Genomic DNA, 14,265 nt, shown 5'->3' on the forward strand with positions numbered 1-14,265 from the left:
ATTAATTTGAATTATGTATTATTTATTTGGGGAGATCCGACTGTACATATGATACATCTACCAATGTTCTGCTGAATAGGCACCTGACTGCCTGCCTGAAGTCTCTAATGTTTTTTGTTCTCTCAGCTAAAATATACTGTACTGTCTTCTTCTGTACTCAAACACTGTGTGTGTGTGTAAGAGAGAGTGAGAGCACAAAGCAGTCACATTAAAAATGATCGCATATCTGTACCAACCGACGTGATTGGTGGTCTTGGAGCGTTTTTAAGCATTAAGCATCCCTAATACTGAACAACCCAGAGTGCTGACAAAGCTAGTGCGTCACTGGGAGACCAGCACACTGGAAATACAAATTTAATTGCGAGTGGTTTTGGGAGATGATGTTAAGGTGTGGGCAGGGCCGGAGTGGGACACTTTTTCAGCCCGGGAGTTTTATGACCAAATCCGGCCCAAAATTATTTTTCCCTCCCAATCGGCCCAAACTAGAGACTGACATGAACCGGCCCATCGGGAATCCTCCCGAATCTCCCGATTAGCCACTCCGGCTTTGGGTATGGGGCTGTCTTCAGTGTGCTGGGGGCCTACGCAGCCTGTGCGCTATTCAGCCTGGGGTGGGTTTCCCGAAACGTTCGTAGCGCTAAGTACTTCGTAACCTCGTATGAAACGTATGAGGTTAAGAAGTACTTAGCGCTAAGAACGTTTCGGGAAACTCACCCCTGTTTGGTGCTGAATCAAACGAGCGGAAGGAGGCGTGAAAGGAGTCGCATCAACGAGGCTGAAGTTGGTTACTTATTCGCAGTTTGAGATTCGTTTGGTTACTTATTCGTAGCTCCGTATTCGGCGGCTGAAGTTGGTTACTTATTCAAAAAGGTTATGTTCACGATGCGTGTTTGCTGCGCAATTTGTTTAAAAGCGATAGATTAAACGTTACATTAAACGAGCGTAGGAGCAGACATTTAAGAGGTTATTGTTTCCCATACTGATTTTGTGAATGTAAAAAATAAAAATATAATGAAAGCATTTCATTTGTAAAATGGTTTCTATTTCAAGTCGTTTCAATTGTATGCAGTTTGTACATGATGATTGAATTCGTCATTTCTAACGTAAGGAAACATATTCTTAGATTTGAAACTAAGAACACAGAAATGCTGTTCTAGAACACAAATAATCGGAAGAAGAAATACCAGCACACAACATGACATTGAGCAGTGGGCAGATAGGTGAACGCATTTTAAAGGGGCAGTTTCAGAGGATTATTGAAAGCCTTATTGATGGTGGGCCAGAGAAATAACAAATGCATCATGAAGAACAGGTCACTCCCTAAGAGAGGAACCTGATTTTAGCCTCAAATCTAACTGGAAACATGGCATATTGAGTAGTTAAGTGCACAGGTGAAATGGATCAGAGGGGCATGTTCAGAGGCCTGCTGTATGCCTGTAATGTCTTGGGCCAGGCAAAACTCAATTGACTCATACATAACTAGTTCCTATATGTAAGAGAAACCTGATTTTGGCCTGGCCCAGAATCATTTTATGCCTCAATTCTAACTGGAAACATGGCATATTGAGTAGTTAAGTGCACAGGTGAAATGGATCAGAGGGGCATGTTCAGAGGCCTGCTGTATGCCTGTAATGTCTTGGGCCAGGCAAAACTCAATTGACTCATACATAACTAGTTCCTATATGTAAGAGAAACCTGATTTTGGCCTGGCCCAGAATCATTTTATGCCTCAATTCTAACTGGAAACATGGCATATTGAGTAGTTAAGTGCACAGGTGAAATGGATCAGAGGGGCATGTTCAGAGGCCTGCTGTATGCCTGTAATGTCTTGGGCCAGGCAAAACTCAATTGACTCATACATAACTAGTTCCTATATGTAAGAGAAACCTGATTTTGGCCTGGCCCAGAATCATTTTATGCCTCAATTCTAACTGGAAACATGGCATATTGAGTAGTTAAGTGCACAGGTGAAATGGATCAGAGGGGCATGTTCAGAGGCCTGCTGTATGCCTGTAATGTCTTGGGCCAGGCAAAACTCAATTGACTCATACATAACTAGTTCCTATATGTAAGAGAAACCTGATTTTGGCCTGGCCCAGAATCATTTTATGCCTCAATTCTAACTGGAAACATGGCATATTGAGTAGTTAAGTGCACAGGTGAAATGGATCAGAGGGGCATGTTCAGAGGCCTGCTGTATGCCTGTAATGTCTTGGGCCAGGCAAAACTCAATTGAATCATACATAACTAGTTCCCATATGTATGAAGAACCTGGTTTTGGCCTGGCCCAGAATCAATTTAGCCCTCAAATTTAACTGGAAACACGGCATATTGAGTAAAGCGCATAGGTGAAATGGGTCAGACGGCCAAGTTCAGAGGCCTGCTGTATGCCTGTAATGTCTTGGGCCAGGCAAAACTCAATTGTATCATACATAACTAGTTCCTATATGTATGAGGAATCTGGTTCTGGCCTGGCCCAGAATCATTTTATGTGTCAAATTTAACTGCAAACATGGCATATTGGGTAGTTAAGCACACAGGTGAAATGGTTCACAGGGCCAAGTTCAGAGGCCTGCTGTATGCCTGTAATGTCTTGGGCCAGGCAAAACTCAATTGTATCATACATAACTAGTTCCCGTATGTATGAGCAACCTGGTTTTGGCCTGGCCCAGAATCATTTTAGCCCTCGAATCTAACTGGAAACACGGCATGTTGAGTAAAGGGCACAGGTGAAATAGTTCAGAGGGGCAATTTCAGAGGCCTGCTGTATGCCTGTAATGTCTTGGGCCAGGCAAAACTCAATTGTATCATACACAAGTAGTTCCTATATGTATGAGGAACCTGTTTTTGGCCTGGCCCAGAATCATTTTATGCCTCAAATCTAACTGCAAACATGGCATATTGGGTAGTTAAGCACACAGGTGAAATGGTTCACAGGGCCAAGTTCAGAGGCCTGCTGTATGCCTGTAATGTCTTGGGCCAGGCAAAACTCAATTAAATCATACACAACTACTTCCAATATGTATGACGAACCAGTTTTTAGCCTGGCCCAGAATCATTTTATGCCTCAAATCTAACTGGAAACATGGCATATTGAGTAAAGCGCACAGGTGAAATGGTTCACAGGGGCAAGTTCAGAGGCCTGCTGTATGCCTGTAATGTCTTGGGCCAGGGAAAACTCAAATGCATCATACACAAATAGTTCCTATATGTATGAGGAGCCTGAATTTAGCCTGGCCTAGAATCATTTTAGCCCTCAAATCTAAATGGCAAAATGGCATATTGACTAAGCGCACAGGTGAAATGGTTCATGAGGTGGATTTAAGAGGCCTGCTGTATACATGTAAGGCAGGGGTCCCCAAACTTTTTCCTGCGAGGGCCAAATAACTTTTCTCTTCTCTGATGGGGGGCCGGGGTCAGTTTGAAACAGAAAAGTTTGACAATCACAGGGGTGCTGCAACATTTATTGTTTTCAGAAAGCGACACATAACCAAACATTAATAACACTTTCCGGGATCTTCACACAAAAAAGTCAAGAAATAAACAATAACACTATTAACAAACTAAATATTAACCATTAACAAAATAAATAACAATATTTATGAAATAATAACTAAATAATCCTCTCTGGGTTCTTCACAGAAAAAAGTCTGGTAATAAATAATAACACTATTAACCAACTAAATAACACTATTTAAGATAAAAATAACACCATTATTAAAATAAATAACACCAAAAAATGCTCTCTGGGTTCTTCACAGAAAAAAAAAAGTCTGTGGAACATTAACTTTCTGTTGTGCCGTGCACATCTTAACAGGTAAAGTTGTCAGAACAGAATTTCTTCCTTAAATGACTCATATGAGTAGTCCCTCAAAGTTCTCGTGTTCCTTCCTTATAATCCTTTTGTAGATTGTAGGTTCTAGAAGGCTTGTAGATACCTTTCTCTCTCGTCAACTTCCTTGTGACCTACACAGCACAATACATTTTTTATGCATTTTATCCCAGTAGATTTTATGATCATATTTGTTTATACTCAGAATGACTCATTCAAGTCAGAAAAGTGAGCTTACCTATGTATGTTCATCAGTGTGAACTGTGGGCCTGCATTTGGCTGGTGAGAAGTTGAATGTCAGGTTCCATTCTAGTCACAGCCAGTCTCAAACACTGATGCAGATGTTCATCTGTCAATCTTGATCTCAGCGAAGTTTTCAGGAGTTTCATGTGCGAAAATGTTTGTTCGCAGATATACGTGCTTCCAAAAAGTGTGGACATCTTCATTGCGTGTTTTTTTATGTTAGGGTACGTGTCGTTTGGGAGTGCGGCATAGAAGTCAATAAGACTGTTGGGCTTGAACATGTCTTTCAGAACATCACAGTTCTGTAACTCGGCCAACTCAAACTGATAAGAAGGCTGGGCTTCATCGATGTCGGCAACAAAGGGGTTCTGGAAAAGACGGATTTCTTTTGCATGAACATGTAGTTCACGGAATCGCACACCGAACTCCGCCTTGAGCATTTCCAGTGCTTCCACGCACTTTTCAGTTGGGAACGGGACCGCTGGGTTCTCTGCAGAGAGGTTTTGGGTAGCAGGGAGATGGACGAAGTTGTGCTTTTTCACTTGCTCCAAAAGCAGCGCTAGTTTCACCTCAAATGCTTTTATGTGGGAATACATGTCGCAAATGAGTTTCCCCTGGCCTTGTAGCTGCAAGTTAAGGCTGTTCAGAATTTCTGTCACGTCTGTTAAAAATGCCAGGTGCCATTTCCACTCTGGGTCCATCAGCTCTGGGACCGTTTTGTCTTTTGAATGAAGAAATGCGTTAATTTCAGGTAGCAGCTCGTAAAAACGCCTCAAAACTCTGCCCCGGCTCAGCCATCGGACCTCTGTGTAATACAGCACGTCGCCGTGCGCAGACTCCAGCTCAGACAGGAATTGTTGGAACTCCCTGTGTTTAAGTCCCTTTGCTCTGATTAAGTTTATGCATGACACCACAACCTTCATGACAGAATCCCACTTCAACACTTTGCAGCACAGTGCCTGCTGGTGAATTAAACAGTGGACTTGTAGCGGGGCGGTGAGACCCCGCTCTTCCATCTCCCGCTTCACGCGTCCTGTTAGACCCCGAGACGCGCCCACCATACTAGGAGCCCCGTCAGTCGTAATGCTGGCAAGCTTTGACCAGTCCAGGTCCAAGTCTTCCATGGTTTGGCATACTTTGCCGAAAATATCCTCCCCCGTTGTAGTCCCTTTGAGACTTTGGAGGGCTGCCAACTCCTCGCTCATCTCAAAGTTTGCGTTAACTCCACGAATGAAAATTACCAGCTGCGCTGTGTCCTGCACATCCGTGCTCTCATCCAATGCTAATGAAAAAAAGTCAAATTCTTTTGTCTTCTGCTGCAGCTGTACATACACATTACCCCCGATTTCTTCGATGCGTCTGGTGATTGTACTCGCTGACAGACTCACTGCATTGAAGACATCTTTCTTCTCGGGACACACTTCCTCCGCGACAGCATTCAAACATTTCTTAACAAACTCTCCATCCGTGAAAGGTTTACCGCTGCTTGCTATAATTTGAGCAACCCGAAAGCTGGCCCGAACGGATGACTGGTTCAGCTGAGCTTGGCGTACAAATGTATTCTGCTGAGCTAACAGTCCACTTTTTAACTTTAACAGTTTGTCTGCCCGCATTTGGCCTTGCAAACTATCATACTGGTCTTTGTGACGGGATTCATAGTGCCGTCGTAGATTGTATTCTTTGAATACCGCAAGCGCCTCTAGATGAGACAAACAGCCTTTTCTTTGCATTGAACAAAAAAATAATCGTTTGTCCACTGCAGGTTAAATACCCTACATTCAGAATCAATTTTTCTCTTACCTAACCTTTTCGCCATTACGTTCTCTTTCACAAGGAGCAGTATTTTTTTCCCTGGGGGTAGGGGGGAGGGGGTGTTCCGGGGGCCAGGTCAAATGTTCCGGGGGCCGGGTCAAACGTGGAGGCGGGCCGTATCCGGCCCGCGGGCCGTAGTTTGGGGACCACTGATGTAAGGCATTGGGCCAGGCAAATAACATATGCATCATACATAACGCTTTACTATATGTAAGAGAAACCTGACTTTGGCCTGGCCCAGCATAATTTTATGCTTCAAATCCAACTGGAAACATGACACATGGAGTGGTGCGCACAGGTCAAATGTTGCAGAGCAGCAATTTTAGAGGCCTGCTGTATGCCTGTAAGGTCTTGGGTCAGGCAAAACTCAAATGCTTCATAAATAACACGTTACTCTATGTACGAGAAACCTGATTTTGGCCTGGCCCAGTAACATTTTAGCTCTCAAATCTAACTGAAAACGTGACACATGCAGTGGTGCGCACATGAAATTGTTCAGGTTGATTTCAGAGGCTTCCTGTATACCTTTAAGGCGCTGGGCCAGGCAAATAACATATGCATCATACATAACAGGTTCCTGGCCCTCAGATCTAACTGGCAATATGGCATATTGTGTAGTTTTGCACAAGTGAAATGATACAGTTCAATTGCAGATGCTTGCTGCTATATGCCTCTAATGTCTCAGGCCAGGCAAAAGTCATGCATCATATTAAACATGTGCCTATCTATTGGATAAACTAGACTTCAGTTTGTATAATAGTATTTCTAATGCAGTTAAAATATTATATAATGTTAATAGTGCAGTCTATTAATATTTTATTTTTAGAGAAATTTCAACTACATACTAGTAGGCTTTATTCATGTAATCACACAAATGAATACTCCAACATTGAGACCAGGTTTCTCCCTAAAAGAAAATCATCATAACTCCAAATTCAATTTCCATTGGTAAATTCAATGCTTGTTTCAGCTCTGGCCAGGAATAGCCCTTTATTCTCAAGAATCAAGCTAGGTTTCTCTTACACATAGGAACCTGTTAGGTATGATGCATATGTTATTTGCCTGGCCCAGCGCCTTAAAGGTATACAGGAAGCCTCTGAAATCACCCTGAACAATTTCATGTGCGCACCACTGCATGTGTCACGTTTTCAGTTAGATTTGAGAGCTAAAATGTTACTGGGCCAGGCCAAAATCAGGTTTCTCGTACATAGAGTAACGTGTTATTTATGAAGCATTTGAGTTTTGCCTGACCCAAGACCTTACAGGCATACAGCAGGCCTCTAAAATTGCTGCTCTGCATCATTTGACCTGTGCGCACCACTCCATGTGTCATGTTTCCAGTTGGATTTGAAGCATAAAATTATGCTGAGCCAGGCCAAAGTCAGGTTTCTCTTACATATAGTAAAGCGTTATGTATGATGCATATGTTATTTGCCTGGCCCAATGCCTTACATGTATACAGCAGGCCTCTTAAATCCACCTCATGAACCATTTCACCTGTGCGCTTAGTCAATATGCCATTTTGCCATTTAGATTTGAGGGCTAAAATGATTCTAGGCCAGGCTAAATTCAGGCTCCTCATACATATAGGAACTATTTGTGTATGATGCATTTGAGTTTTCCCTGGCCCAAGACATTACAGGCATACAGCAGACCTCTGAACTTGGCCGTATGACCCATTTCACCTGTGTGCTTAACTACTCAATATGTCATGTTTCCAGTTAGATTTGAGGGCTAAAATGATTCTGGGCCAGGCCAAAACCAGGTTCCTCATACATATGGGAACTAGTTATGTATGATACAATTGAGTTTTGCCTGGCCCAAGACATTACAGGCATACAGCAGGCCTCTGAACTTGGCCCTGTGAACCATTTCACCTGTGTGCTTAACTACCCAATATGCCATGTTTGCAGTTAGATTTGACACATAAAATGATTCTGGGCCAGGCCAGAACCAGGTTCCTCATACATATAGAAACTAGTTATGTATGATACAATTGAGTTTTGCCTGGCCCAAGACATTACAGGCATACAGCAGGCCTCTGAACTTGGCCCTGTGAACCATTTCACCTGTGTGCTTAACTAAATATGTCATGTTTCCAGTTAGATTTGAGGCATAAAATGATTCTGGGCCAGGCCAAAACCAGGTTCCTCATACATATGGGAACTAGTTATGTATGATACAATTGAGTTTTGCCTGGCCCAAGACATTACAGGCATACAGCAGGCCTCTGAACTTGGCCCTGTGAACCATTTCACCTGTGTGCTTAACTACCCAATATGCCATGTTTGCAGTTAGATTTGACACATAAAATGATTCTGGGCCAGGCCAGAACCAGGTTCCTCATACATATAGAAACTAGTTATGTATGATACAATTGAGTTTTGCCTGGCCCAAGACATTACAGGCATACAGCAGGCCTCTGAACTTGGCCCTGTGAACCATTTCACCTGTGTGCTTAACTAAATATGTCATGTTTCCAGTTAGATTTGAGGCATAAAATGATTCTGGGCCAGGCCAAAACCAGGTTCCTCATACATATAGGAACTAGTTATGTATGATACAATTGAGTTTTGCCTGGCTCAAGACATTACCGGCATACAGCAGGCCTCTGAACTTGGCCCTGTGAACCATTTCACCTGTGTGCTTAACTACCCAATATGCCATGTTTGCAGTTAGATTTGACACATAAAGTGATTCTGGGCCAGGCCAGAACCAGGTTCATCATACATATAGGAACTAGTTATATATGATACAATTGAGTTTTGCCTGGCCCAAGACATTACAAGCATACAGCAGGCCTCTGAACTTGGCCGTCTGACCCATTTCACCAATGCGCTTTACTCAATATGCCATGTTCGCAGTTAGATTTGAGGGCTAAAATGATTCTGGGCCAGGCCAAAATGAGGTTCCTCATACATATAGGAACTAGTTATGTATGATGCATTTGAGTTTTGCCTGGCCCAAGACATTACAGGCATACAGCAGGCCTCTGAACTTGAACCTGTGAACCATTTCACCTGTGTGCTTAACTACTCAATATGTCATGTTTCCAGTTAGATTTGAGGCATAAAATGATTCTGGGCCAGGCCAAAAACAGGTTCCTCATACATACAGGAACTACTTGTGTATGATACAATTGAGTTTTGCCTGGCCCAAGACATTACAGGCATACAGCAGGCCTCTGAACTTGGCCGTCTGACCCATTTCACCTATGCGCTTTACTCAATATGCCGTGTTTCCAGTTAAATTTGAGGGCTAAAATGATTCTGGGCCAGGCCAAAACCAGGTTCCTCATACATATGGGAACTAGTTATGTATGATACAATTGGGTTTTGCCTGGCCCAAGACATTACAGGCATACAGCAGGCCTCTGAACTTGAACCTGTGAACCATTTCACCTGTGTGCTTAACTACTCAATATGTCATGTTTCCAGTTAGATTTGAGGCATAAAATGATTCTGGGCCAGGCCAAAAACAGGTTCCTCATACATACAGGAACTACTTGTGTATGATACAATTGAGTTTTGCCTGGCCCAAGACATTACAGGCATACAGCAGGCCTCTGAACTTGGCCGTCTGACCCATTTCACCTATGCGCTTTACTCAATATGCCGTGTTTCCAGTTAAATTTGAGGGCTAAAATGATTCTGGGCCAGGCCAAAACCAGGTTCCTCATACATATGGGAACTAGTTATGTATGATACAATTGGGTTTTGCCTGGCCCAAGACATTACAGGCATACAGCAGGCCTCTGAACTTGAACCTGTGAACCATTTCACCTGTGTGCTTAACTACTCAATATGCCGTGTTTCCAGTTAGATTTGAGGCATAAAATGATTCTGGGCCAGGCCAAAAACAAGTTGCTCATACATATAGGAACTAGTTATGTATGATGCATGTGTTATTTGTCTGGCCCGACGCCTTATAGGCATACAGCACACCTCTGAAATTGCCCCTCTGAACCATTTCAGTGCGCTCTCTGTGCACTTAACTACTCAATATGCCGTGTTTCCAGTTAGATTTAAGGTATAAAATGATGTTGGATCAGGCTAAAATCAGGTTCCTCTCTTAGGGAGTGACCTGTTCTTCATGATGCATTTGTTATTTCTCTGGCCCACCATCAATAAGGCTTTCAATAATCCTCTGAAACTGCCCCTTTAAATGCGTTCACCTATCTGCCCTCTGCTCAATATGCCATGTTGTGTGCTGGTATTTCTTCTTCCGATTATTTGTGTTCTAGAACAGCATTTCTGTGTTTTTAGTTTTCAAATCTAAGAATATGTTTCCTTACGTTAGAAATGTTGACGAATTCAATCATCATGTACAAACTGCATACAATTGAAACGACTTGAAATAGAAACCATTTTACAAATGAAATGCTTTCATTATATTTTTATTTTTTACATTCACAAAATCAGTATGGGAAACAATAACCTCTTAAATGTCTGCTCCTACGCTCGTTTAATGTAACGTTTAATCTATCGTTTTTAAACAATGTGCGCAGCAAACACGCATCGTGAACATAACCTTTTCGAATAAGTAACCAACTTCAGCCGCCGAATACGGAGCTGCGAATAAGTAACCAAACGAATCTCAAACTGCGAATAAGTAACCAACTTCAGCCTCGTGTCGCATCACAGGTGTCGTTAGTGGGAACGCCCACACGAGGCTGCTCAACTAAGCAAAAATCTGCGAAATGCTGCCGCATGGTGGTTAGAATTAACTGTCTTCATTACAAGTATTAAACGTGATCCCGAGAAACGCTTTTATTTGAAAGATATTCAGTACAGTTGATTGTGATGTTTTAAATAATGGGTGCGGTATCATTTAATTTACTTTTAATATATGGCTAATAGCTTCTGTCTCACTCGACCTTGATGTTTGATTCAAATGTAGGCTTTCTGAAATTGACTTTACATTTGTTTAACTTCAGAACCTTTGCTATAATGGTCGACATTGTGGGCCTTCAGTGCATTCTATCAACCCTGAGCTAGAGAAGAAATATTGTTTATGACACCCCAAAGTAAAACATGAAACTTCTGTTATCATTTGAAAAGAAACTTTGTATTTCGTAGAGTCAACATAAAGCATGTGAATTCTGAAGAACAGAAAACACATGCACATTGAGCAACCTTACTAACATAGCTAAAATAACAAATATATTGAAACCCATAAAACAGATGGAATCATAAACATTGTTGTGCTATAGCACTAAAAAGAAAAGCAAATCTCATATTTTTCATTATGTGTTCATTATGTGCAGAGAACTAACCTATAGGCCTAAAACATGAGGAGATTTCTGAAATACATTTATCTCCGTTTTATTGGGTTTCATTTATATGAATTGTCTGTACTTGGCTATGCAGCAGCAGCCAAGTATCCGCCCCGCCTCTCTCCGCCCCCACCCCTTTACGCCCCCGCCCTCTCTCCGCCCCCACCCCTTTACGCCCCCGCCCTCTCTCCGCCCCCACCCCTTTACGCCCCCGCCCTCTCTCCGCCCCCACCCCTTTACGCCCCCGCCCTCTCTCCGCTCCGCCTCTCCCCGCCCCCACCCCTTTACGCCCCCGCCCTCTCTCCGCCCCGCCTCTCCCCGCCCCCACCCCTTTACGCCCCCGCCCTCTCTCCGCCCCGCCTCTCCCCGCCAATTCATGGCAATGCAAAGTGTGCAAGAACCAACCACATTTTGTTCACAACTATAATGCATTTTAATTAGCCCCAGAACATGTGTAAAGTCCATTGAACGGAAAGACTGGCGATAACGGGCCCATAAGCTACATTTTATTTATTTATGCTTTTGTGTTGCAATGTTTTGTGGCTTTATGCTACAAAAAACGGTCATAATTCATTTTTATATTTTCCATCCATTTTATCCCTTAGATCTAAACCCACAGTTTGTTACTGTGCCTTTATCAATCAATCAATAAATCTAATTTTATTTATATAGCGCTTTTTACAACAGTTGTTGTCACAAAGCAGCTTTACAAGTGCCGAGTCCTAGCCCCCAGTGAGCAAGCCAAAGGCGACAGTGGCAAGGAAAAACTCCCTAGTTTTTTTGCATGAGGAAGAAACCTTGAGAGGAACCAAGACTCAGGGGGGGAACCCATCCTCCTCTGGCCGACACCAGTCACCATGACAACAACAACAATTTAGACAGAAAGAAGAGAAAGAAAAGAAAAAATATGTAATAATGTCCATCATGATGTAGGCATCCGGTTAGGCAGGAGGTGGCTGGCCCAGGATGGATCGCTGGTCTCCTCATCTCATTATTCCTCAAGCAGGCAGGCAGCCATGAGGAGAAATGAAACAGGATATAAGCTAGAACTCTAAATTGGATATAAGCTAGAACTCTAAATTGGATATAAGCTAGAACTCTATTCGGATTGGCTGCCCGGTATTGTTCCGCATTCTAAAAGCACCGGCTCTGTTTGAAATAGCCTACTACATACTACTGGCGTACTGTTTGGGCCCCAAATCAGTATGCAGTATGCAGTATGCCAGCAAAATGAGATTTTCCAGTACGCGAAACATCCCTGGATGCAGGGCTGGCCCTTCCATTAGGCAATATAGGCAAATGCTAGGGGTGCCGTCTGTCCTGGGGGTGGGGCGCTCGCGTGCCTGCGGTTTTTCCTGTTTTTTGTCTTTTTTTAAATTAATTGATAAATATGAAAACAAACAAAGGCCACATAATCATAACTTAATTGTTTAATTGTTTCTCTGTGGGGAGAAAGACAACATCACAGGGTGAGTGACATCTCCTCTTAAAGATGTCAAAAAGGCAGACGTCCTCTGCTGCCCAGGGTAGAAAAAGAAGAAAAGTGGAAGAAGAAAGGCGGTAAAAAACCAGAGGTGTATAATGGTTATATATGGTGAATTAACACTATACTGTATGTTGTACTGTAAAAGTTCTCTTCAGGAAAGTAGTTACTAGCTAGCAAGTAACTCATATAGGTTTGCTTGCTCTCCTTTTTATTTGAAACAAATCCAAAATGCTGACAATCTGTAGCAGTGGTGTATTTCTTTGAAACCAGCTCGCTTGACCCACAACTTACACTCGTCGTTGTCGCCCCCCCCCCCCCCCCCCGATCTTAGTGAACACCGCCACTCCATAACCAATCAGTGAGCTCCAGCTGCTGACTCCGCCCACAGATATTTTAATGGATGCGCCAAATGGCTTAAATGCCCCATTTTCAAAGTAGAGATTTGGCACGTTGCGTCACGTCACGTGGTTAATATGCTGCCTCAATTTTATAATACTGTCATCATACTGCCCAGTCCTAGTAGGTGCTATTATTAGCTTAGCTCAGCAAGTTTTAAAAATAAATATATATTAAAACCCAAATATGCTCCTCTGTTCATTTCAGATGCACTTTTGAAATAATAACAATGTGCATTGATTTGCACTGGTGGTAGTTGTTTTTTTATTATTATTTATTATTAATATTTAAAAGTTGTTCTCTAAATAGAGAATAAAAATTTATTTTGTACTGCTCACTGTTTTAAAATGAGAAAATCCACTAAACAGCTAGCGAATAATCAATCGTTATTTACGTAGGTAGCTTGAGAACCACAATAAAACTTGGCCATCTCCATGTGGACAGTATTGATTCTAGAGTCTCTGGTTTGCAAAGGTTGCACATTTCCATTGCTGTAGTTTAAACTTTGTCAGCCCTTTGGGGCCCCCTACTGGCCTGGAGCCTCTGCTTATGGGGGACACTGTAATAACAGATATACATGCTGACAGTGCAGCAGACCTATGCATGATATGAAAAAACAACTCCTACTTCTCAAAACTAATGACCTGTTAAGGATCAATGATCATAGCAGAACGTATTCAGAACATTGGCTCTGATATCCATATTACAGTCTGCATTCTTTAAGCAAAAACATATGATTTCATTTCTTACCTGTTCTCTCCACTGCATTGTAATGTATTTTATTTTACTATTTTACTGTATGCACTCTGTTTTCCACTGTGGTTCGATGCTGGATTTTCACATTTCTTACTCCTGATGGAAAAGTGTTGGAATTGTAGTTTCAACATTGTGTTGAAACGTTCAAGTAAGATTGACAACCTGTGAATACGTGTTGTTTGTAGAATTGTGATATTTTATGGTGGCAGTAGGTAGGCTAGAGACCCAGTGCTCAACTGTAAACGTCTCGTACAATGAGAAAACTAAGCTTTTTTGAGGTAACGTTTGAGATAAAAGTTGGCCTGCAGTTGACTAGCAAAATCAATTCTATAATTTTGCTATCAACTGCAAGCCAACGTTTACCTCAAATGTTTGGAGATATGGTGTTTTTTAAATTTGCAATCACTGACCTAGATGTTGAATCGTGTTCAACTGTGGAGGTGGAATTATGATTACAAATTGTGG

General features: G+C 42.3%; 1 protein-coding gene across 1 annotated transcript; it reads right to left on the reverse strand.

The window, feature by feature from the left end:
* Positions 1–3,369: 3,369 nt before the first annotated feature.
* Positions 3,370–5,870, reverse strand: LOC143508927 (general transcription factor II-I repeat domain-containing protein 2-like). The gene is made up of 2 exons (XM_076997516.1): positions 4,071–5,870; positions 3,370–3,966 (listed from the first exon to the last, which is right to left on the reverse strand). Exon 1 carries the CDS (start codon positions 5,803–5,805, stop codon positions 4,084–4,086), a length of 1,722 nt encoding a protein of 573 aa, XP_076853631.1. The 5' UTR covers positions 5,806–5,870; the 3' UTR covers positions 3,370–3,966; positions 4,071–4,083.
* Between the last annotated feature and the right edge of the window lie 8,395 nt (positions 5,871–14,265).

This window comes from Brachyhypopomus gauderio, chromosome 2 (assembly GCF_052324685.1).
Source record: "Brachyhypopomus gauderio isolate BG-103 chromosome 2, BGAUD_0.2, whole genome shotgun sequence".
In the NCBI taxonomy this organism is placed as follows: Eukaryota; Metazoa; Chordata; class Actinopteri; order Gymnotiformes; family Hypopomidae; genus Brachyhypopomus; species Brachyhypopomus gauderio.

Coding starts and splice junctions, on each gene's coding strand:
- LOC143508927 (XM_076997516.1), bottom strand. CDS start 5,805: ATGCAAAGAAAAGGCTGTTTGTCTCATCTAGAGGCGCTTGCGGTATTC.